This window comes from Triticum aestivum, chromosome 7D (assembly GCF_018294505.1).
Source record: "Triticum aestivum cultivar Chinese Spring chromosome 7D, IWGSC CS RefSeq v2.1, whole genome shotgun sequence".
Classification (NCBI taxonomy): Eukaryota; Viridiplantae; Streptophyta; class Magnoliopsida; order Poales; family Poaceae; genus Triticum; species Triticum aestivum.
In genome coordinates this window covers 2,514,455-2,538,808 of record NC_057814.1, presented here as the reverse complement: position 1 = coordinate 2,538,808, position 24,354 = coordinate 2,514,455, and the positions used below count along the sequence as shown (strand labels likewise).

The following is a 24,354-nucleotide window of genomic DNA, read 5'->3' as shown; positions in this document are numbered from 1 at the left end:
ACTTTCTCTTCTTATTCTATGAACAAAATTACAACAGAAACAAATTATAAAAATTTTCAGAAAAAATTGACATATTCTTTGCATATATATGAACACACAGACATTTGCATATTCAACAATAATATCACAAAAAAATCTATGAACAGAAAAAAATTCTAACAGAAAAAAATATGATCAAAAAAATCTATGAATATGAATCGACCGATCAGAAAAAATATGCCCTTTTTATTTTCATATGATAGATAGGCATAGGCGATACAGATTCATAGTTGGTATCGTTGCTCTGTTTACATTCCCGCCCATCCATGGATATGAATGGCGAGGGAGGAATTAGGGTGCCGAGCCGATGATGTTGAAGAGACAGACGCACATCTGCATATATCTTGCTAGGGATACACATACAGCATACAGTTTGTTACCATGCTTCACTGGTTTTTCATCTTATCGTGTGCTTTAATCTGTTGTCAATGTTTGATCGGTCCATCCAACTATTTTCTGTTCATCAGCACGTAGCATAGTGCACCGACACCATATGTAGTTTCAAAAACCGGACCGGCGAGGCTGTCGGTTTAGTTTTTGATTGGTCCGACAGCTGGTTCATCGGTTCATTTCATTTGCAATAAAAAGAAACCCTGAAATATCTAGGCTATTCTTTTTTATTAAAACTGAACTTAAAATCAAACAAATACACATAATATTGGATGTCATCCCTTACTGAATGTGTTGCCAGCCTAGTTTTACAGGTCCTTTAGTGTGCCTGGGCACAAAGAAAGAGTTCGGTCACAAGTGGACGCACCATTTTATGAATATTTTCAGGTTTTTTTAACTTTTTACCAAAAGATGAGTGCGCCTTAAAAACCGGACAGGGCGTCGGTTCTGGTTTTTTCTTGTCGGACCGCCGTCTTGGTCCGGTGTTTTGAACTATGGCTGAAACTGATGAGGATGGTGATGCACAGTACTGCGAATCTGTGATGGATGAAGCTTCCTTGATCAACGCATGGAGCTCTTTTTTTTTGTGGGTCAATGGATGAAGCTATCTTTTTGTGCATAATCAACAAAGCTTTATACGTACTCCCTCTGTTCTAAAATAAGTGTATTATCTTTAGTAAAATTTTACACTAAAATTAGTATAAAGTTGAGACACTTATTTTGAGATGAAGATTGCGAGAGTAGGAAGGGCATCTACAGATGGGCGCCTCAAAACCCGTATCATACGCCCGGTCGAGCCGCCCACTACTGTCCGGTTGCAAAATTTTGACCCAAACGGCGCCTTAAATGGCCCTCAAACGCACGGGTTGATTGGCACCTAGCCCAAATATGAGGCGGATATGGGGTGCTTAGGCACGCCTACCACGTCGTAACAGGCCCATGCTGGCCCACCCGACCCCACATATATTCGTCCCCATCCGCTCACCGGAGCAAACCCTAATCACTTCACTCCACTCCCCTCCGCCACCCGAGCTCACCTCTCGCGGTTTCCAGCCTTCTCCGGCATGGCAGGCAGCGGATCGGACTTCGACCAATCCAGATCCATCGACTAGGGTGTCATCCGTGCCGGTTGGATGAGGCAATGGTAGTCTGCGTTGCACTTCGCCGCTTCCGGGAGCGGATCTGTCCGCCACGACTCCATAGCGCTGGCTCAAGGGGTGCTCGGGTCCTCTGAGGCTGAATCCTCGTAGTCCCGGCAGCCGACTGTAATAATAAAGCATTTGGATGAGAGAGAGGCGACGGCGCCGACTGCTTTGCTATTGGGAGAGAGTTTTCAACTCGGACGCTTCATCCATCTGATCTGCGCACAAGGCGACGACCTCCTGACGCTGTCCCTCACTCCCACACGCCTCGCCTGCTCGCCACTCGCTCCCTCTTCGCCGGCGTCAGGGACCTACAAGCACCCGCCGGCCATGTCCGGGAGCCCCGCCGACCCGCGCCCGCCGGAGCCGGAGCAGAACGGCGGAGGCGACGGGTACGCGTACCTGTCGGGGCTGGGCAACAGCTTCTCGTCGGAGGCCGTCCAGGGGTCGCTCCCGGCCAACGGCCACAACAGCCCGCTGCTCTGCCCGCTGGGCCTCTACGCCGAGCAGCTCTCCGGCACCTCCTTCACCACCCCGCGCCACCGCAACCTCCGCACGTACCTACCTCCTCCCCCTTTCTTCCTCCTCTGCTCCCCCGCCCTCCAGTCCAGGCTCAATCAAGATCCGCTCTTTTTGCTGCAGGTGGATGTACCGGATCAAGCCGTCGGTGACCCACGACCCCTTCCACCCGCGGGACCCGCCCAACCCCCGCCTCCTCGCCGACTTCCACGACCCGCGCGCCGCCATCGCCACGCCCACCCAGCTCCGATGGAGGCCCCGCGATGCGGATAAGGATGCGGACCTCGACTTCGTCGACGGCCTCTACACCGTCTGCGGCGCCGGCAGTTCCTTCCTCCGCCACGGATTCGCAGTCCACATGTCTCTACTTCTTTCTTTAACTTGTTCATTGCTCAACTGAACTGAACCATCCTTCAGACTGTTCACTCTATTCAGCAGTTCCAGCTTCACAACAAGTGAATGCCTGATTGACTCTGCTGTCTGCTCATGCTCATGCTCATGCCCTCTTGTTCCAGGTACGCCGCTAACAAGTCCATGGACGGATGCGCCTTCTGCAACGCCGACGGCGACTTCCTCATCGTGCCACAGCAAGGGAGTCAGTCTTCTGGGCTTCGACCCGTCAAATTCAGACATAACGCGCTATCTTTCTGTACCTACCAGCCTGTTGCTCTGTTCATGCTTGATTGGAACTATCTCACATATCCAGCCGCACAACCACCATTTGGCATTACTAACCAATAACACCAGGCCCCACTGCCACTAGAGTTATGATCACATCTTACTCTTGTTACCCAAAATTCTGTGCTCGCCATCCTTGTCAGTGTCCCAGTCTTCTGTCGTTATGTGCGATTGATAACCTACTTTATCTGCAAAAATATAGCATACTTAAAAAAAAACTAAAAGGATAGGAGATAATTGATTGATGCAATCCCTATTCTGTTATGCTTACATTTGATGGAAATGTCAATCCTCATCACCTTCCATGGTTTTGGTGTCAAGCCCAGAGTTGTTGATCACAACCGAGTGCGGAAAGATGTTGGTGCCACCTGGCGAGATCGTCGTCATTCCTCAGGGCTTCCGCTTCGCCGTCGACTTGCCTGACGGCCCTTCGCGTGGCTATGTTTCCGAGATCTTCGGCGCCCATTTCCAGCTCCCTGATCTTGGTCCGATCGGTAATATACTTGTGACTCTGCCTTCTGTATTCTACTCTAAGACTAAATCGGCACGCGGTGCTGTTATAAGATGCCTAATGAGTGAATTGGTCTGCAGGTGCCAACGGTTTGGCTTCGGCGAGGGATTTCCTCTCCCCCACGGCATGGTACGAGCAAGCCCACCGCCCTGGGTATGTCATAGTGCAGAAGTATGGTGGTGAGCTATTCACCGCCACACAGGATTTTTCACCGTTTAATGTGGTCGCCTGGCATGGAAATTATGTCCCATACAAGGTAACCAACCGTCTCAGCGGATTCACTTCTAAGTTTTAGCTGTTAATTTTTGTCTTTTCTTTTCTGCATAATTGATTAAGATCAAGTCCCTGATTTCTCTTTGGTCCGACATCTTGCCATATGTGCCTAGCTAGCTTGGTATTATTTCTTTTCAGTATAATCTGAGTAAGTTCTGCCATGTGTGCCTAACTTGATTTTGTTTCCATTCAGTACGACCTGAGCAAGTTCTGTCCATTTAACACTGTCCTGTTCGATCACGCCGACCCGTCAGTAAACACAGGTGACTGCTTCTTGTCACTGAGATAATACTTCAGTTTTGGGGGCCAGGGCCATTTTAGCTGCTTCATGGGTTGGGGTTCTAAGTCTAACAGCTTTGTGCTTGTTCCTCCCATTTTCAGTTCTTACTGCTCCAACTGACAAGCCTGGCGTAGCATTACTTGATTTTGTGATATTCCCGCCCCGATGGCTGGTTGCCGAGAACACATTCCGCCCTCCGTACTACCATCGCAACTGCATGAGCGAGTTCATGGGACTGATCTACGGCGTATACGAGGTAATAAATTTCTACCCTTGGTATAAACTGAACTGAACTTGTTATTTGTTTCTTGAAGTCCTTTACTGAAACAAACTGAACTTGAACTTGCGACGCAGGCAAAAGCCGATGGCTTCCTCCCCGGAGGCGCGAGCCTGCACAGCTGCATGACACCCCATGGGCCGGACACCAAGACGTACGAGGCGACCATCAGCAAGCTTGGCGGACCGGAGGCCAACACGCCGACAAGGCTGAGCGGCACGCTGGCCTTCATGTTCGAGTCTGCGCTGATCCCACGCGTGTGCCGCTGGGCGCTCGAGTCACCGTCCCGGGACCTCGACTACTACCAGTGTTGGATCGGGCTCAAATCCCACTTCTCCCACGGCAAAGATGGCAGTGACGGACCTGCGACAACCAGCAGCGACGACAAGGATGGCGAGAAGTAGCTCTGTTCCCGCAGGTAGGAAATGAAATTCCCAGGCCATGTATATGTATGTATACTACTAGTTACCTGTGTAAAGGGAGAAAGCAAACATTAATCAATCCAGTAGGAATAAATAAGCAGAATGTGCAGCATGCATGTACAATCACCATCCAACATGCCAATGTGTATAGATAATAATATCATTAGCAAGCAAAAGCATGTACATTGATGGTGATGAGCAGTTGGTTTTCTTTGCTGGTTAGCAGCCTATTTATTCGCTGATTGTACCCTCACCACTTTTGTTGGATAAACCTCCCCTAGTTAATTCTGTAAGGAAGAAGATGCATACATGTTTTTCGAATAAAGAGGAATAATGTGGCTGCACCTTCAGTCTTCTGCTTGTTGTGTTGTACTGAAATCAGTTATGTTGACAGTATACATGTATGTTCCTATCTGTAATCCATATCGATTCATCACTGAATTCTGGCCATCAGTTAGTTGCACCTGCATTAGTTATACGGAATGCTTCAGAATTGTGTGGATATAAGCAGCAAATCAAATTCGGCATCCAACTTCTCCTTGAAGGATGAACTGGAGATGCATTTGATTCAGACTTGTTGCTAAGGCTGTGAGTAGAGTGTGTGATTGTTTCATGGAACAGCTAGCTAGCTAGCACTGAAGATTGTGCATATGAGGTAGGGAGGGAGGGAGGGAGGGTCCTCTGAATCCTTGGCAACTTGCTCTGCATTTTTGCTAGATCAACCGATGTTTTAGTCTCTGTATGTAATTAATGCTCGAGCACGTATTGCCTTCTTTGAATTCCAGTTTGTAACTTTGAACTGTGGTGGTTTTTTGTTTGTATTTAGTGTAACAGACAATGCTATCATGATCAATTGTTAAAGCATATATTCTTTCAGACCTGGTGAATGCATGTTTAGCTGCTTTGTTGGTCTTCCATGATTAATTCCTAGTAGTCGGTACTGATGCTGATATTGCTACAGTTCGTTCACATTGAGAAAGAACATCAACAAATCGTAAGGCGAAAGGGGGCGACAAACTCCATATGGAAATCGGCCAAATATATCATCAGAAGCGCACACGATTAGTTCCAGAGTGCACCTACGAAATTCACACTCTTTCGTTTCATCGAATTTTCACAAACCATTTGAGCAAACGAGATGGATGATGCGCCGCACTCACACGGCACGCACCGAGAATCGCATGACGGTCGAGCATGCATAAGCCATTTCCCCTGGTTTTCAGCTGCCCATCCACACCCAGCACGCAAAAGGAAGGCCTCATCGCTTCCATGTGATTTGCCCCCGCCCCATTTCCCGGAGATATAAACACATTCGCCCCACTCTTCATGCATCATCCATGCTGCTACTCTGACCGACCGAATGCGCAACATTCTACTCATCACCCTGCTTCCTTCATTCGGCGTTGGTACGGTGGGTGATGCGCACGCTCTTCTGTCGATTCCCTTCCGCTGTGATCTGTGCCTGCTAACAAGTGCAGTCCAAAATATTGTGTAAGTGCTGTGATGCTCTCTTATTTATGCCAGTACGCTCTTCAATGTTTACATGACATGTTTCCTGTTTCCAAGAAACTATTTATCAAACTCCTGCATGCATGGAGAAATTAAGATGGCAAAACGTCCCAACAGTAAAAGAGAGAACCTGGTTATGGATTTTCTTTCCAAAGTTTCTGACCTCTTAAACCCTGCTTTTGCCATCAGGTGTGGCTTAATAGTGGCAGAAGAATATTGTGTTTGTGCTGTAAAAAATATATATGTGGAAGCTCAAGATCGCCGAGGGCGGCCCGTGGCTCACGAGCGGCAACAACCACTTCGGAAGAGAAACATGGGAGTTTGACCGAAATGACGCTGGATCAAGCGAAGAGCGGGATGCGGTCGACGCTGCACGGGCTGAATTCCAGAAGAACAGGTTCAGGACAAGGCACAGCTCCGATGTTTTGGCCCGCATGCAGGTAAGTAAAATGCACTGATATATACACCCTTGTCTTGGTGGTATCTATCCAACTGAATATTTGAAGTGTTTTTTGTTGTGCAGTTAGTAAAGGGGAATAACTTCAGCCTTGACCAACAACAGAAACCAAAAGGTGATGAAACTAGTGTCGACATCAACATAGCTACGGTGTCGGAGACACTGAAAAGGGCACTCAGATACTTCTCAGCCATACAAGCGCACGATGGGCACTGGCCAGGAGATTTTCCGGGCCCTCTCTTTACCACAGCAACCATGGTAATTAAGATGCATCATACATAAACTTGATGTTTGTTTGTTTGCTTCATCATGACCATCAAGTTAGTTATGATAAACATTTATTTAGATGGTTATGCATGCTATATATTCTTGCTAACTATTCACAACTTTGGCGTGACATCGACATCGACATGGGAGACATTCTGATGTTTGTTCATTCCTGCTTGCTGCAGATCGTAGTTTTGTATGTCACGGAGTCGTTAGGTACTACGCTATCGTCAGAACACCGCAAGGAGATCTGTCGCTATTTGTACAACCGACAGGTAAGGTGCACGCACATTTGCCAGGAAATTAATTATGGGTAACTTTTAGCAAGTTCTGTTTTCCACAATATATATTTTCACTAAAACTGTTTCTACGGATGTCTTCAAAATTTTTACACAAGAAAATTATATCGGAATAAATAGACTGACCCAAGTTTTTGTATTATCAGAATATGGATGGAGGATGGGGACTACATGCGGAAGGCGAGAGCTCCATGCTCAGCTCAGCTCTCAACTACGCTGCTCTAAGACTACTTGGTGAGGGTGCTGATGATGGACCAGATATGTCCATGCCAAAAGCTAGGAAATGGATACATGACCATGGTGGTGCAACAATGATACCAATATTGGGAAAAGTGTGGCTTTCGGTAACAATCATCCTCCTTGTGCCGGCCCCAAGTTTTTATTTTCAGCAATGATTCACAAGTTAGCTTGATTCGCCAAACATTTCACCACTTCTTGTTAATATACTCAAAGAGTAAAAATTATGTTCTTGTTAACAAGCAAGTCTGAAACTGCATGCTTTCAGTTATGCAGAATTCTTCAACAAGAGTAAAAATTTGACGAAACTATTTACGTCGATCGACCCAAAGTGCATCTGAACTGTATGCCTGACGCTGCAGGTACTTGGGGTTTCTGAATGGTCAGGTGTAAACCCTATGCCCCCAGAATTGTTCCTTCTGCCATCCTTCGTTCCTATCCAACCAGGTACGCAGAGTTCTTCACCGGTGCGTTAAGTGTTCAACCATGTTACTACAATTAATTACCTGGTTATTCAACACTAGGTATGAACCATATTAGGAAGAGCTTATTTTATGAGAACAATCATATTGTTTCTCAAATGCAGGACGGTTGTGGAGTCACTTCAGAATGGCTTTCATCCCCATGTCCTATTTATATGGCAAGAAGTTTGTTGGCCCAATAACAAAACTGGTTTTATCATTAAGGGAAGAGCTGCATATTCACCCCTACAAAAAGATTAACTGGAAGCAAGCGCGCAAATTATGCGCAAAGGTGAGTCCACTAACTTTATAGTTTTTACCTTTTGTTCTGCGAGTATTCCACGTGATTTCACATTTGGATTAATTTCTTGTTCAATTTTAAAGGATTATGAATTCAAATGCAGGAAGATGCGTATCATCCACATACCTGGCTCCAAGAATGCTTGTCCGATTGCCTTTACAGTTTCGGTGAACCTTTTCTGGCATGTTGGCCAGTTTCCCACATGAGACGAAAAGCTCTACGACAAATTGCCGATTTCCTGAAATACGAAGATGATATTTCACGGTATATCTGCATTGGCTCTGCGCAAAAGGTTAGACTTACGGAGGTCTTCACAAAATAATTCAGTGCTGATTTTCAGTGAGCTGTAAATGAACATCATTTCCTTACAAAGAATAAACATTATTACAGGCATTATCCATGTTATGCTGTTGGTCTGAGAATCCCAGTTCAGATGCATTCAAGCGCCACTTGGCTAGAGTTTCTGATTTCCTATGGCTCGGTGAAGATGGCATGAAAGTGCGGGTAAGTTTTAAAAATTCTTCTTTCTGTAGTACAGAATATATCCTTCCATTTAGTCAAAATTGAAATTTGTGCACAAACTGATATTACATGTCATTGTTCATTCAAAAGGTATGTGCAGGTCAGTCATGGGATGTTGCTTTTGCTGTACAAGCAATATTAGCGTGTGATGTTGCACAGGAATTTGGAACTACTCTGAAGAAAGCACACCATTTCATAAAAGCATCCCAGGTAATATATTTTTTCTAGAACTGAATTTTGTTACGTACATTTATCTTGACTGAAACCCTAACTCTACTAACTTACAATTTTTTTTTTTAAGATTGTCAGCAATCCTACCGGTGACTTCAGCAGAAAGTACCGTCACATCTCTAAAGGAGGATGGGCCTTCCAGGTTGCAGACCAGGGCTGGCAGGTTTCAGACTGCACAGCAGAAGCTCTCAAGGTGTGATATCAAATTAATTAAGGATGCAAAAGAAAGTGAACAGAACTAAAATGGAAACATGCCTTTCATTTTGCTACTACAAAGTAATGCATTTCATTTTGTTTCAGCCTTTGAGGCTTTTGTAACTCCTCTGTTTCAGGCTCTGTTACTGCTCTCAAAGTTTCCGTCAGAGATCGTGGGTGATCAGATGGAAACATGCCGCTTCCATGATGCAGTGAACATATTATTATCTTTACAGGTGTGGAACCACAACTTGTACTTTAGATTCTATATTTTGGTCTATGCATACACAGGGGCATGTCCATAAAGTTGGGTAAATGTTAGTTTTCAGTTACTCCCTCCGTTCGGAATTCTTCTAGATACATCCATTTCCAAGACAAGTAATTCCGAACGGAGGGAGTAGATGCTAGTGAATAATTCAGCACAAGGCCGTATGGCTGGTAACGAAAGGCAGATTCAGTGCGATCAGTGTCTACTCTTATGTGCATGATTCTGATATGCAATCTTTACTTGAAGCAAGTCTGTCAGGTTGTGTAAAAATGATTTGACACTAGGTTGTACGCAGAATCCTAATGGTGGCTATGGAACTTGGGAGCTAGCTCGTACATATCCATGGATGGAGGCAAGTGCTCTGCAAACACCTGCACTCCATGTTGTTTTTATTTGGAGTTTAGGAAAATCAATTTAACATTGGGTAATGAGACCTTTAATATATTTTTTTCTTTTCCAGAATTTAAACATGACAGAGATATATGCAGACATCATGGTGGAGCATCAGTAAGAAATCTACAATCTTTCTTAGCAATAGCTCTTGCATGTGACTCGATATTAAGATGCATACATGTCGCAGGTACGTCGAGTGTACCTCGTCGGTCATCCAAGCATTGGCCCTGTTTCGGCAAAAATACCCCGGGCATCGGGAAGATGAAGTAGAACAATGCATCAGGAGAGCGACAGAATTCATCGAGAAGTTACAGAATGAGGACGGTTCATGGTCAGTACACTATCAACAGTTTTATAGTGTTTATATTAAGTTTATTAAACAAGGAGAAGGTGTGCTGTTGACATATTGATCAACAAGTTGTTTTGCAGGTTCGGATCATGGGGTATTTGCTTCACATACGGCACGTGGTTTGCTATAGAGGGCCTATCGGCAGTTGGACAGTGTTACAATAATAGCACCTACATCCGGAAGGGTTGCCAGTTTCTATTATCAAAGCAGCTAAGGAATGGTGGATGGGGTGAGAGTCATCTTTCATCCACAACCAAGGTAAACGCTATCGAATGGCTTCTTATGTTGATGAACAGAAAGTACTCACATCTTAGAGAAAATCAAGCATACCGACAAAGAAATTTTTAATTATTCTTGTTTCAATTTACCTTGAATTCTGCACTTTCTACGGTAACCGATCATACGTGTCATCTCGAATTCTAAACAGGCATACACGAACCTAGACGGGGAGAAATCACATGTAGTCAACACCGCATGGGCAATGTTGGCACTAATGAAAGCTGGACAGGTGACCACTTCTCTTTCTCTCTCCAAAGGTTTCACATGGTCAAAGTCCAAAAGACTACTATTATGTTAATGCGCAGTATCGTAAATGCACGAAAGGTTTCCCCAGAATAACTGAACCGATCTATAGTATAACTTCTGATCTTGGAAAAAATTATAGGAGAACTTCAAGGTGCAGGTTCTAATTCAATTGAACTACGAAGTACTGTCGAATTAATTCCAGCTTTTCTTCGACATCAGGCCGAACGAGATCCGTCTCCTTTGCACGAAGCTGCAAGACTTATCATGAGCATGCAACTTGGCAATGGTGACTTCCCACAGGAGGTAACTAACTGCTACAGTTAATGTACCATGCGCTACACGATTTAAACCGAAATCTTGAATTCTTGTTTTCTTAATAATGCTATAATAAACATGATTGGAGCTGACTCAATCTTGTATATTATTATGTAGGAAATGATTGGAAGTTTCTTGAAAAATGGTCCCTTGTGTTATATGGCTTATCGCAACATATTCCCCATATGGGCCCTTGGAGAGTATCATAGACTAGTACTTTGCTCTGGCTAAATTAGTGCCTTCTGGTATGAAGCAACTAGATGTCGCTCCTCTGCTGGCAAGGCTGAAAGAGCGATATCTTGATTTATAAGTCTTGAAGAAAGAAACAAGAAGATAGTCGTGTAATTATAGGTGGTGTGCATATCTGAAGATCATACATAATACTGTGTGTTGTAATCGATCTTCTGGCAATTGTACAAGATTCCTTGAAAGTTTTTGTACATTCCTTGTAATAAAGATGTTATCTGCAACACGTTTGCATCATCGTTACAACTCTAAATTTAGGACCACCATGGCATCCTAGTTCTTGGCATTGAATGATATCAAAGAAGATATTTGCTCAGATTTGAGGCTTCCGTTCCACTGGCCACTGACTACAAATGCCACATCTTTGAAATTTAATGATACGCGCAAAAGAAAGTGGACATCCTTAGTGTATTTGAGAGATCTCTGAATGAGCAAGTTGATTCAAATGAGCTCAAAGAAGTTGAAATGCAAAGAAAGTTTACATCTAAAGCAATCTGATGTTAAAGCTCCTATTTGCCACACATGTTAGAGAAGATCAACATCCATCGATTTGCGCGATTTCAGAAAGCTGGTTTCAGAGAGGATAAACTGAAGACTCATATTGATTTATAAGTCTTGAAGAAAGAAACAAGAAGATAGTCGTGTAATTATAGGGGGTGCGCATATCTGAAGATCATACATAATACTGTGTGTTGTAATCGATTCATTAATTTGTTGTATGGCTTCTGGCTATTGTACATTTCTTGTAAGAAAGATATTATCTGCAACACGTATGCATCATCGTTACAGTTAGAAATTTAGGACCACCATGGCATCCTAGTTCTTGGCTTTAAATGACATCAAAGAAGATATTTGCTCAGATTTGAAGCTTCCTTTCCACTGGTGGAATACAAATGCCTCATCTTTGAAATTTGCTGATACACACAAAAGAAAGTGGACATCCTTAGTGTATTTGAGAGATCTCTGAATGAGCAAGTTGATTCAAATGAGCTCAAATAAGTTGAAATGCGAAGAAAGTTTACATCTAAAGCAATCTGATGTTAAAAGCTCCTATTTGCCACACATGTTAGAGAAGATCAACATCCATCGATTTGCGGGATTTCAGAAAGCTGGTTTCAGAGAGGATAAACTGAAGACTCAAATGGAGGACACAAGAAACCTCAACATATACGCAGTTGAATATATAGAGTTCAGATTCACTGAAATGACATCCAGACTTAAGAGAGCAGCAACTTGACATGTTATGCATGGCCACATAGCCTGCTCACTGGACTCTATCTCCTCCACCGCCTCATTCATCGCTTCGGTTGGGGGCATCTTCGACTCAAGGGCGCTCATCCTGGCGGTGCGTCTGGCGCCATCAGATGGCGTGTGAAGGTGTGAGGAGGCCGTCAACGCGCTCGCGCAGGAATGCCACGTCCATGCCTAGGACCTCCAGCGCTTGCAAATTCTTCTTCCACGCCGCAAGGTCCTCACGAGAAGCAGGCGAGGAGGCCCTGACACCCTCGGCGATGCTAGCGGTCTGCACCATGGCTCCGATAGCCAGCTTGGGGTTTACCTCCTCAAGCAGCAGGTTCCGGTGGAGGCACGCCTTCTGGGCAAGACAGAGCTTGTAGTACGTCGCGCGCAGGTGGTCCGAGAACAATTCACGGTTGGTGTCCAGCACACTGTTAACGAGTATGTTGAAGCTGCTGAAGCTCTCCATGCCGTCGACACCGCCCTCTGGCTCTGAATCGTCTGGAGATATCATGACGTCGACATTGTCTTTTTCGCTGGCTGCCAGGTTGTTGATATCATCACAGGTTGTTGTGCTGGTTGTAACCTCCGCATCCTCTTCCTTAAACCTGACATCATAATCTGTTGTTCTCAACTCACCCTCTCTTACTATATACACCTGAAAAAAAGGCATCGATTACATACTTCAGCCTGTTGCTTCTGCCGTGCATTTGATAAAAAATATTACAAAGAAATGATGTAGCAATTGATGAAACATGTATGGTAAGGACTCACCTTGAATTTTTTCGAGCCCACGAGTCGAAAGACCAGTGCGCCGTCGACCTTGAGTCTATGTTCTTCCGCAAAGTGTTTCCAACCACCACTAAGACCATCTCTTGCGACAAGGTAGTTTGCAGGGTAGCTGCGTCCTTCCTCGTCTTCTAAAGTCATTACAGTATCTTTCTTTGGAAGATGCTGTCTGCAAAAGCTACGCGGGAGACCCTGCAAGAGGATCAACAAGAATGTCAAAAGTACAAAGGAACAAAATAAAGAACCTAATTAAATTGACTGATGACACTTGCTTGTCTGCTACTGATCTCACAAATCCTAATGAAGATTCAAACAGCTCCTAATGAAGAGAGACTTACCATCCAAAAAACCCTGTCAACATGTGACGGTAGCATACGCCTGACGAAGCTTGCTTCTGTTCTTGGCAATTTCTTATTTACCTCCAAAGCTCTTTCAAAAGCAGAGCCTCGCATATCTTGGAAGCTGCAATTTATTTGAAGATTTAGGTCACTTGAGATCTTTTATTTTTAAAGCACTCTACTCTCACAGAAATATCAAAAAGAGATTAAGTACCTTTCATATTTGTTTCGGTGGCCATCAGCATCAGGTGTCTGTCAAATCAAATGTGTTCTTAGTTTGACATACATATTAGTCCGTACTTTGTTTTCTTACAAACATTTGTTTTGTTTTTTATTACCAAAAATGAGTTTGATACATGAACATGTAATTCTTTCAAGCTTCAAATGAAGAAAATGTCCTAAATCAAGAAATTTTAAATGGTCGATGTAGGACCTTACCGTCGGGTCATAATCATCATCATTGTTTCTTTCAATCTCGGTCTCACTACTGCTACTAATGTTGATGTTGTCGCCGCAAACAAACTCCGGGTTACGCCACATCTTGCTCTTAGCAGACTTGGCGCGTGCCGACCTCCCTCGAGATCTTTTATTCGGACATTCAGTTGTGTGAGTCAAACACACTCGAGATATTTTATTTTTAAAGCACTCTACTCGCAGAGAAATCAACTAGTGATGAATTACCTTGCACATTTCTTTGGGTGGCCATCAGCATCAGGTGCCTGTCAAATAAAAACTCATTCTTAGTTTTACATACATATTAACGTGTGCTTACAAACATTTGTTTTCTTCTTTCTTTCTTTTTTGAAAAATGAGTCTGTGTACAAACATGGGATTCTTTTAAGTTTCTACTCACAAAAATGCATTGAATTCATGTAGGACCTTACCGTCGGATCATAATCATCATTGTTGTTTCCCTCGCTCTCGCTCTCGCTCTCACTGCTGCTAATGCTGTAGTTGTCGCTGTAAACAAACCCTAGTTTTCGCCACGTCTTTGTCTTTGCAGACTTGGCGCGTGCCGGCCTCCCTCTCTTCCCCTGTAACATAAGTACACAATCTACTTATTAAATAAGAAATTTGGCCACCCACGATACTAACCGTGGCATACCATGTTTTTTCGTTTTTCCATACAAAATGGGCATGATATAAGGACAAGTGTTTCTTTCAAGCGTTGAATACAAAAATGCTTTGATGAACCAATATTCAATATTATGTTGTTCTTACCGTTGGCGCAAAATTATCATCCTTGTCACCGTCGTCGGGTATGGAATCTGCCGGCCACGTATTAATGTTGATGTTGTCACAGTAAACAAACTCCGGTTTACGCCACATATTACTCTTAGCAGACTTGGTGCGTGCAGGCCTATTTCTCTTCTTCTGTTACACAAGTACACAATTTACTTTGTAAATATTAATCTGCTTACAAACAATTTTGCTGTCGGATATGCTTAAATATGCGGCTGAAGGTATAAGGTAATCTGAGCAGAAGCATTGTGAATTCATAAATAAAACTGGAAGCTCTGTTTATTGGTTCTAATCTTAGTTCCAGGATATCACAAGCACAAACACAAGAATGCATTTCGGGGGTGTATCGACGGACTTACTTTCTGCATTTTAGGTTTATGTGCACATACTTTAACCCGCCCGCCGGGACGCTTTTGCTGCTCATCCTCCGGCCTCACGACCTGCCACAATGAGGTTAATTAGATCGATCAAGAAGTCATGCTCTTAATTATACTTTACAGAATCATGACTCTAGTGAATCTGAAGTACAGCAAGTGAACACTTACTCTAAGAGGTACAAAGTGGACCTCGCTCTCCGGATCATCGCATTCATCAACCGCCATAGGCTGTTGGCCAGCAATAGTAGCGAGCGCGAGCCCCTCTTCCTACAATCATAAAAAAAATTGTTATCATTTCGTCGCAAAAAAAAGGGCCTCCCGGCCTCAAGATGAGGTTAATTAGATCAATCAAGAAGTTGCAAAATCACGACTCTACTGAATCTGAAGTGCAACAAGCGAACACTTACTCTTAGAGGTACATAGTCGACCTCGCTCTCTGGATCATCGCATTCGTCGACCGCCATAGGCTGTTGGTCGGCAAGAATAGCGAGGGCGAGCCCCTCATCCTGCGATCATCAGTTTTTTCTTTAGTCATTTCGTTGCAAGAAGTTTAAATCAGAATAAAGATCCAAAACATTGATGAGAGGAGAAGTTTAAATCAGAATAAATAACGTGAAGGAGATGATACGTACGTGTTGATCATGAAGCGTGGGAGATGGTGGGACGGAGGAACTCCCTGCTGCAGCATCCATGACGACTAACATCGCCATGCCTCTGCTGCACAACGGGAGGAGGCGAGGAATGAGGAAGAGAAAGACAGATCGTAGGAATTTCGTCAGGTACTACTTAACGGAACGGAACGGAGCCAGGCAATCGACCGTTGTGCGGCCGGCTAGAGTACGTGATTGACGGAGCTTTCGTTGGTTATAGTTTACAAAAATCCATAACGTTTGAAAACTATCCAAACGAGCTGGAAATCAGAGGATTCGTTGCCATCCCATGGAGACGCATGCAGGCGGCCGATATAGTATGTTTTTTGAAAATTAATCAACACTCTTGAAAGGATCCTTCCGTCCTTTCCTTCCGTGCTTATTGGCTGGTTCGTTAATCGTTACCGTTCGTGTCACCATCATATCAGACGTACCGTTGATTGATTTTTTTCATTTTATTGCGAAAACTACCAGTTGATCGGTTCTTTCTTTTAACACAGTACATACAGATGCAGACGCTCATACGTACATACATACACTCATCCCTATGTACGCACGTGCACACACACCCTACCCCTAAGAGCACCGCCGAGAGACTGAGCTGACATATCATCTTGAGATTCACAAAGTCGCCATAGACGCCTTTGTAGTCGACGGGAGTGTCTCCTCCCACTGAACGCACATCGCTAGAAGGTCTGAAATAAATTCAGAAATAATGCGAGTACCAATGTAAGTCTAGAACTTGAACCCTCGTGAACCGGGAATACCATTGTCCTCCTAACTATTCAATCATAGGTTGGTTGATTCCACAAGCTCCAGATTCACGAGAGACAATAAGGGCATCTCCAACATGGCTTACCAAAACGTCCGCAAATATTGACACCAAGCTGAACCGACACTTTTTAAGCATCTAACACGGATCAACAAATCAAGGCCGGACAGTCTGGATGTCCAAAATCGCACAAGCCGACCCTAAATCGAGGGAACTTTGGGAAGGCGTTCGCCATGTCGGACTCCGACACCCCGGACCACAAAAACCCTCCTCGTCCGTTGATAACCCACAAGTATAGGGGATCGCAACAGTTTTCGAGGATAGAGTATTCAACCCAAATTTATTGATTCGACACAAGGGGAGCCAAAGAATATTCTCAAGTATTAGCAGTTGAGTTGTCAATTCAACCACACCTGGATAACTTAGTATCTGCAGCAAAGTATTTAGTAGCAAATTAATATGGAAGTAACAGTAACGGTAACAAAAGTAATATTTTTGGGTTTTGTAGTGATTGTAACAGTAGCAACGGAAAAGTAAATAAGCGGAGAACAATATGTGAAAAGCTCGTAGGCATTGGATCGGTGATGGAGAATTATGCCGGATGCGGTTCATCATGTAACAGTCATAACATAGGGTGACACAGAACTAGCTCCAATTTATCAATGTAATGTAGGCATGTATTCCGAATATAGTCATACATGCTTATGGAAAAGAACTTGCATGACATCTTTTGTCCTACCCTCCCGTGGCAGCGGGGTCCTAACGGAAACTAAGGGATATTAAGGCCTCCTTTTAATAGAGTACCGGACCAAAGCATTAACACATAGTGAATACATGAACTCCTCAAACTACGGTCATCACCGGGAGTGGTCCTGATTATTGTCACTTCGGGGTTGCCGGATCATAACACATAGTAGGTGACTATAGACTTGCAAGATAGGATCAAGAACTCACATATATTCATGAAAACATAATAGGTTCAGATCTGAAATCATGGCACTCGGGCCCTAGTGACAAGCATTAAGCATAGCAAAGTCATAGCAACATCAATCTCAGAACATAGTGGATACTAGGGATCAAACCCTAACAAAACTAACTCGATTACATGATAAATCTCATCCAACCCATCACCGTCCAGCAAGCCTATGATGGAATTACTCACGCACGGCGGTGAGCATCATGAAATTGATGATGGAGGATGGTTGATGATGACGACGGCGACGGATTCCCCTCTCCGGAGCCCTGAACGGACTCCAGATCAGCCCTCCCGAGAGGTTTTAGGCCTTGGCGGCGGCTCCGTATCGTAAAACGCGATGAATCCTTCTCTCTGATTTTTTTCTCCCCGAATACGAATATATGGAGTTGGAGTTGAGGTCGGTGGAGCAACAGGAGGCCCATGAGGCAGGGGGCGCGCCCAGGGGGGCAGGCGCGCCCCCCACCCTCGTGGACAGGTGGAGGCCCCCCTGACGTGGATTCTTCTTCCAGTATTTTTATTATTTTCCAAAAATAAGTTCCGTGGAGTTTCAGGTCATTTCGAGAACTTTTGTTTCTGCACATAAATAATACCATGGCAATTCTGCTGAAAACATCGTCAGTCCGGATTAGTTTCATTCAAATCATGCAAGTTAGAGTCCAAAACAAGGGCAAAAGTGTTTGGAAAAATAGATACAACGGAGACGTATCAACTCCCCCAAGCTTAAACCTTTGCTTGTCCTCAAGCAATTCAGTTGATAAATTGAAAGTGATAAAGAAAAACTTTTACAAACTCTGTTTGCTCTTGTTGTTGTAAATATGTAAAGCCAGCATTCAAGTTTTCAGCAAAGATTATGACTAACCACATTCACAATAACACTTAGGTCTCATATTTACTCATATCAATGACATAATCAACTAGCAGCAATAATAATAAATCTCGGATGACAACACTTTCTCAAAACAATCATAATATGATATAACAAGATGGTATCTCGCTAGCCCTTTCTGAGACCGCAAAACATAAATGCAGAGCACCTTTAAAGATCAAGGACTGACTAAACATTGTAATTCATGGTAAAAGAGATCCAGTCATAGTCATACCCAATATAAACTAATAGTAATGGATGCAAATGACATCAGTGCTCTCCAGCTGGTGCTTTTTAATAAGAGGGTGATGACTCGACATAAAAGTAAATAGATAGGTCCTTCTCAGAGGGAAGCATGGATTTGTAGGTGCCAGAGCTCGATTTTGAAATAGAGATAAATAATATTTTGAGCGGCATATTTTCATTGTCAACATAACAACCAAGAGATGACGATCATTGTTTGCATTTTTTTCATCATGTCACTGCTGTGAGAACATTTGCTACAACTGAATCGCCGATACAACACTTGCCAAATAATGTACTCTCTTAGATCCAAATTAATTGACGAAGCCTATATACAATGCCCATTTTAAATTACATAAAGGTTGTGTCCCAAGGACTATATGGCATGGGAGGTTCTGACTTGAGAGATTGGATGTGGCCATTAACTATTGACAAGTTTCTGAAGATGAAGTCAGTCTAGTTAGTAAGAATGCCAACTAAACATTCCATGTCATGGCTTCATCTTCTGACCTCAACCTCACAACCTTCCCACCTAGCACTAAGTCACCTGGTGAATCAAACCAGCTGGTTTAAATGGCTGTGATCTTTAATTTGTCACTCACAACCGATGATATCTACGTAATTTTCTTCATTTACTTTCTTCAGTGCGATTTCAGTCAGATCCCCTTACTAGAGCAGTGGTAAAACTGAATCGACCAGTTTGTAAATCAAGCCGGCATCAAGAATAGAATTTGGCTCTACAGACTTGATCTATTTAAAGAAACTGCATGCAAAGATTTTTGATTTGACCAAGAAAAACTGCAACCAAAACAGGCATCCATATGCATGTTCAGTAGCTGTCTGGCACACATATACATGATAAAACACCTTTCCTGTTGCAAAAGTTGAAGCTGATGTGCACATGAAAACACCGTCCTAGATAGTTACTCAAGATCTGCATGCACAAGTTGGTGATATTTTTGTCACCATGGTCAGGTTGTCATCCGCCGCACAGCCTGCACGGCCTTCTTCACGCTCAACTCCAGCTCCCCCACCTCCTCATTCACCGCCTTGAGAGCATCCTGGACAGTCGCCATCTTTGACGCGAGGGCTCTCAGTCTCATATTCTCTACCGACGGCAGCCCATCATCATTGGCTGCTACTAGGTCGATCTCGTTGTTGCTGTCGTCGTTGGCTCTTGTGCCGCTGACCCCGGTAGTAATATTTGGATCCTCCTCCTTGGAGTTGACATTATCATCAGTTGTCGTCAGCTCATTCTCTCTTACTATATACACCTGAAAACAATAGGCAGTTGCCAATAATTAAATCACTAAAAGAATCAATGGGCACTGCTTCTGCCATGCATTTGACAAAAAAATATCACAAACGAATGACATATGGAAATTGATGAAACAACTCACCTTGAATTTTTCCGAGCTCACGAGTCGAAAGACGAGGGTGTCGTCGACCTTAAGGCTATGCCTTTCTGCAAAGTTTTTCCACCCGCCGCTAAGTCCATCCCTAGCGACAAGGTAGTTTGCATTGTAACTCCGTCCTTCTTCATCTTCTAGGGTCATCAGAGTGTCTTTCTCCGGAAGATGCTCTTTGCAAAATTTACGCGGGATACCCTGGGGGAGGAACAACGAGAAATTCAAATACGGAGGTACCAAAAGAGGAAGCTAACGAACCTCCAAAAAATAAACTTACAAGCCAGAAAACCCTATCGACGTGTGAGGGTTGCATAAGCTTGATGAAGCTTGCTCCTTTTCCTGTCAATTTCTTCATTACCTCCGAAGCTCTTTCGAAAGCAGAGCCACGTATGTCATGGGAGCTGTAATTTATTTGAAGATTCAAGTGCGCGAGTCAAACACACTCGAGATCTTTTATTTTAAAGCACTCTACTCACGAAAAAAGCAAATAAGAGATGAAGTACCTTGCATATTTCTGGCGGTGGCCATCAGCGTCAGGTGCCTGTCAAACCAAAACATGTGCTTAGTTTGACATACATATTAATCTGCTTGGAAACATTTGTTTTGTTTATATGAACATGTAATTCTTTCAAGCTTTGAATGAAGAAAATGTCTTAAATCAAGAAATTTTAAATGATCCATGTAGGACCTTACCGTTGGATCATAATCATCATCTTTGTTTCTCTCGCTCTCGCTCTCACCATTGCTACTAATGTTAATGTTGTCACTGTTAACAAACTCTGGTTTACGCCACATCTTGCTCTTAGCTGACTTGGCGCGTGTTGGCCTCCCTCGAGATCTTCTGTTCGAAGATTCGATTGTGAGTCAAACACACCCGATGCCTTTTATTTTTATGACACTCCACTTATAAAAAAAATCAACGAGATGGAAGTACCTTGCACATTTCTTTGGGTGGCCATCAATGTCGGATGCCTGTCAAATCAAAACATGTCCTTAGTTTGATATACATATTAACCTGTACTTACGAACATTTGTTTTCTTATCATTTCACGAAAAATGAGTCTGATATATAATGACCTTACCATCGGATCATAATCATCATCTTTGTTTCCCTCAGTCTCGCTCGCACTACTGCTAATGTCGAGGTTGTCACCGTAAACAAACTCCGGTTTACGCCACATATTACTCTTGACAGACTTGGCGCGTACCAGCCTACCTGTCTTCCTCTGTAACACAAGTACACAAATTGCTTCATAAAAAATAATCTGCTTACAAACAACTGTGATCAAGATTTGAATGACAAAAGTCTTCAGTCAAGCAATTTAAAATGGTCCATATAGGACCATACCGTAGGATTATAATCAGCATCTTTGTTTCCCTCGCTATCGCTCTCACTACTGCTACTAATGTTGATGTTGTCGCCGTAAACAAACTCCGTGTTACACCACGTCTTGCTCTTAGCAGACTTGGCGCGTGTCGGCCTCCCTCTCTTCCCCTGTAACACAAGTACACAATCTACTCCTTAAACAGACATGATATACGGACATGTGTTTCTTTCAAGCGTTGAATACAAAAATGCCTCGATGAACCAAATTTCGATATCCCGTTCTTACCATTGGCGCAAAATTATCACCCTTGTCACTCTTGGAATCTGCCAGCCGCGTTCTCTTCACCTATCAAGATAACCAGTGAAAGTAGAGCATCAAAGTCAAGATCTATTTATGTATGCGGCTGAAGGTAAAAGATTGATCACCCGCAGAAAAGAAGAAGGTAAAAGATTTGATAATCCAAGCTGAAGTATTGTGAGTTCAGAAATACGACTGGAAGCTCTGTTTACAAGAGCAAACACAAGAATGTATTTCGGGAGTGTATCAACTTACTTTCTTCGTCCTGGGTTTATGTGCACACACTTTAACCCGCCCGCCAGGATGCTTTGGCTGCTCATCATCCGGCCTCACGACCTTCCACAAACGAGGTTTAGATTGATCAAGAAGCCGTGCGCTTATACATACATATAAGTTACAAAATCATGACTATTTAATATGAAGAAAACACTTACTCTGAGAGGGACAAAGTCGACCTCGCTCTCTGGATCACCGCATTCGTCAGCCGCCGTGGGCTGTTGGCCAGCAATAGTGGTGAGCGCGAGCTCCTCCTCCTACGATCATAAAAAAAAATTGTCATCATTTGGTCGCAAAAAATCGGGCCTCACGTCCTCACGATGAGGTTAATTAGACCAGTCAAGAAGTCACGCACTTATTCGTTACAAAATCATGAATCTAGTTTTTTTTGCTGGGAAAATCAAGATTCTAAGTACAGCAGGCGAACACTTACATTGAGAGGTACATAGTCGACCTTGCTCTCTGGATCATCGCATTCGTCAACCCCCATATTCTGTTGGTCAGCGATAATAGCGAGCGCGAGCCCCTTGTCCTGCGATTGTAAAAACTCTTTTTGTTACCATTTCTTGGCAAGAAGTTTAAATTCAGAATAAAGATCCAAAACATTTTTTTCCAGATAATAAAGATCCAAAACATTGATGAGAGGAGAAGCGTCCGGCCAGATGAATAATTAACCATAAGTAAATAAAGGACAGGAAGGAGATAAGATAAAAGGCATGGATGAATGATACATACATGTTCATGCGTGGGAGGTGGGGCGGATGAACTCCATGCATCGAAGACTATCATCGCCATGGCTCTGCCGGTGTTGGTGTTGGTGCTGCTGCTGCTGCTGCACAACGGAAGGAGGAAGAGAAAGACGGTACTACTTAACCGAACGGAGCCAGCAATGGACCGTTGTGCGGCTAGAGTGATTGACGGAGCTTTCGTTGGTTAGTTTACAAAAATACACACAAAGCGTTCAAAAACTGTCAAAACGAGCTGGAAATCAGAGGATTTGTTGTGGAAAAGAATTCTATGAGACCAGGTCTCACGCGAGACCCGTCCTGATGGATGACACATGGCATTCACAAATCACAAACTCGACTTGACTTGTTATTATAACGAGCTCAAATCCAGGATTGGCTCGACTCGTATAACTCGCGAGCTGGCTCGTTTAACTTGTTAAGCTCGTTAAAGATATGAACATAAAACCCTCAAATATTATAAAAATGATTATGTATATATTAAACATATATATCACTAAATAATAGTAATTTCCTTGTTACGCATGAGTCTCCTAGGCGGCTGGCCTTCAACGGCTAGGCCTTATGTTGTGCGCCTAGGACAAAGGGTGTTGAGTGGCTGATCTTTTTTTCCACTGGGAGTGGCTAATCTTTTGTACCGAGCCTAACGAGTTACATGAGTACTCATGAGATTGGCTCGTTTAACTTGGTCTATAAACGATCTTAAACGAAAGCTCGGCTCGACTCGTTATTCTTCGAGTTCGAGTCGATTCGAGCCGAGTCACGAGCTACTCGTTTAGCTCGCGAGTTTCGAGCTTTTTTTTCAGCCCTACCGGCAGGCGTCCTGAATGGGTCCTCGGGTCTTAGATGTTTGGTTTGGCTGCGATGTCTGTTTGGTATTAGGCCCAGGCTATCTGCACCCCTTCATTAACTGGATAGGTGTAGCGACAGTTTGTTGCTTAGACGGCGGCTTTAGTCTTACTATGGTATTATTTTGTAAGGTCTTGTGAGAATAATTAATAAAGTGGCCGTATGCATAGCCCAGATGCAGAGGCCGGGAATCATCCTCCTTTTCTATAAAAAAAGGAATAGTAAGAAGCCGACTGATTTGCATCTTCGATCTTCAAATGATAAAAGGCCTCCCAATGATTAAAGGGTTGCCAATGCTTTTCGATGGGTGGCGGCTCTTTGCCTTGGCTTTGTCCATGATTGAGGTCAGGTCTTTAATTAGGGTTCCTCCATATATATATATATATATATACATATATATATATATATATATATATATATATACGTGTTTTTTTTTCTTTCTTCCATGTAGTGGCACAAACCATTAATAAGAAAAATAAGTGGTACAATTTGATTTATGTGGCAATATCAATTATGCATACATGATCTCTCCTATAATTCCGTCCCAAAAAACTTGTCTCATATTTATCTAGATACGGATGTGTCTAACGGACAAATCTAAGACGGGGGAGTATTTGATAATTTTGTTTTTAGATAATTTTGACTGTTTAGGTGTATATTCTTTTTATCCTATTATTAGATGCGGATTCTATCCATTTGGAATTTAAATGATCATTAATTAGCTGCCGCTTGACGTGTTGATAATCCAGGATTGATACCCTCGTGTCGCCCCACGCGGGCGACTCGAGGGCGAACGCGAGCGAGCCGCCGGGCCTCATACATCTTCGACCCCTCGCCGCCGCTTGAGGCTGGCGC

The 24,354-nt window shown here is 43.4% G+C and overlaps 4 protein-coding genes across 6 annotated transcripts; 2 read left to right on the top strand and 2 right to left on the bottom strand.

The window, feature by feature from the left end:
- The first annotated feature begins 1,438 nt into the window (after positions 1-1,438).
- LOC123164099 (homogentisate 1,2-dioxygenase) lies at positions 1,439-4,875 on the top strand. The gene is made up of 8 exons (XM_044581513.1): positions 1,439-2,128; positions 2,214-2,450; positions 2,606-2,685; positions 3,095-3,262; positions 3,360-3,535; positions 3,746-3,815; positions 3,934-4,088; positions 4,187-4,875. The coding sequence occupies exons 1-8, from the start codon at positions 1,902-1,904 to the stop codon at positions 4,511-4,513; spliced, it is 1,440 nt and encodes a 479-aa protein (XP_044437448.1). The 5' UTR covers positions 1,439-1,901; the 3' UTR covers positions 4,514-4,875.
- A 901-nt stretch (positions 4,876-5,776) lies between these two features.
- Positions 5,777-11,343, top strand: LOC123164098 (lupeol synthase). 2 transcript variants are annotated; one of them, XM_044581510.1, is made up of 19 exons: positions 5,777-6,022; positions 6,230-6,480; positions 6,564-6,755; positions 6,950-7,039; positions 7,210-7,407; positions 7,663-7,747; positions 7,887-8,053; positions 8,166-8,354; positions 8,453-8,566; positions 8,675-8,794; positions 8,886-9,008; positions 9,148-9,246; positions 9,574-9,630; positions 9,739-9,785; positions 9,859-10,002; positions 10,101-10,278; positions 10,448-10,528; positions 10,765-10,848; positions 10,978-11,343. In XM_044581510.1, the coding sequence occupies exons 2-19, from the start codon at positions 6,283-6,285 to the stop codon at positions 11,089-11,091; spliced, it is 2,280 nt and encodes a 759-aa protein (XP_044437445.1). In that variant the 5' UTR covers positions 5,777-6,022; positions 6,230-6,282; the 3' UTR covers positions 11,092-11,343. The 2 variants fall into 2 exon arrangements, with proteins under 2 accessions (XP_044437445.1, XP_044437446.1); XM_044581511.1 differs by lacking the exon at positions 10,978-11,343 and having other exon boundaries at positions 10,685-10,847.
- Positions 11,344-12,035: 692 nt separating this feature from the next.
- LOC123169259 (B3 domain-containing protein Os01g0234100-like) lies at positions 12,036-15,905 on the bottom strand. Its single transcript, XM_044587092.1, has 12 exons — positions 15,721-15,905; positions 15,496-15,594; positions 15,257-15,355; positions 15,071-15,151; positions 14,691-14,843; positions 14,354-14,503; positions 14,151-14,188; positions 13,908-14,052; positions 13,684-13,721; positions 13,470-13,593; positions 13,117-13,323; positions 12,036-13,000 (listed from the first exon to the last, which is right to left on the bottom strand). Exons 1-12 carry the CDS (start codon positions 15,796-15,798, stop codon positions 12,467-12,469), a joined length of 1,746 nt encoding a protein of 581 aa, XP_044443027.1. The 5' UTR covers positions 15,799-15,905; the 3' UTR covers positions 12,036-12,466.
- Positions 15,906-19,319: 3,414 nt separating this feature from the next.
- On the bottom strand, positions 19,320-22,731 carry LOC123167574 (B3 domain-containing protein Os01g0234100). 2 transcript variants are annotated; one of them, XM_044585409.1, is made up of 13 exons: positions 22,640-22,731; positions 22,338-22,436; positions 22,063-22,161; positions 21,884-21,964; positions 21,617-21,676; positions 21,352-21,498; positions 21,086-21,229; positions 20,938-20,975; positions 20,697-20,844; positions 20,507-20,544; positions 20,281-20,404; positions 19,995-20,201; positions 19,320-19,868 (listed from the first exon to the last, which is right to left on the bottom strand). In XM_044585409.1, the coding sequence occupies exons 1-13, from the start codon at positions 22,697-22,699 to the stop codon at positions 19,566-19,568; spliced, it is 1,548 nt and encodes a 515-aa protein (XP_044441344.1). In that variant the 5' UTR covers positions 22,700-22,731; the 3' UTR covers positions 19,320-19,565. The 2 variants fall into 2 exon arrangements, with proteins under 2 accessions (XP_044441344.1, XP_044441345.1); XM_044585410.1 differs by having other exon boundaries at positions 20,697-20,841.
- Positions 22,732-24,354: the final 1,623 nt, after the last annotated feature.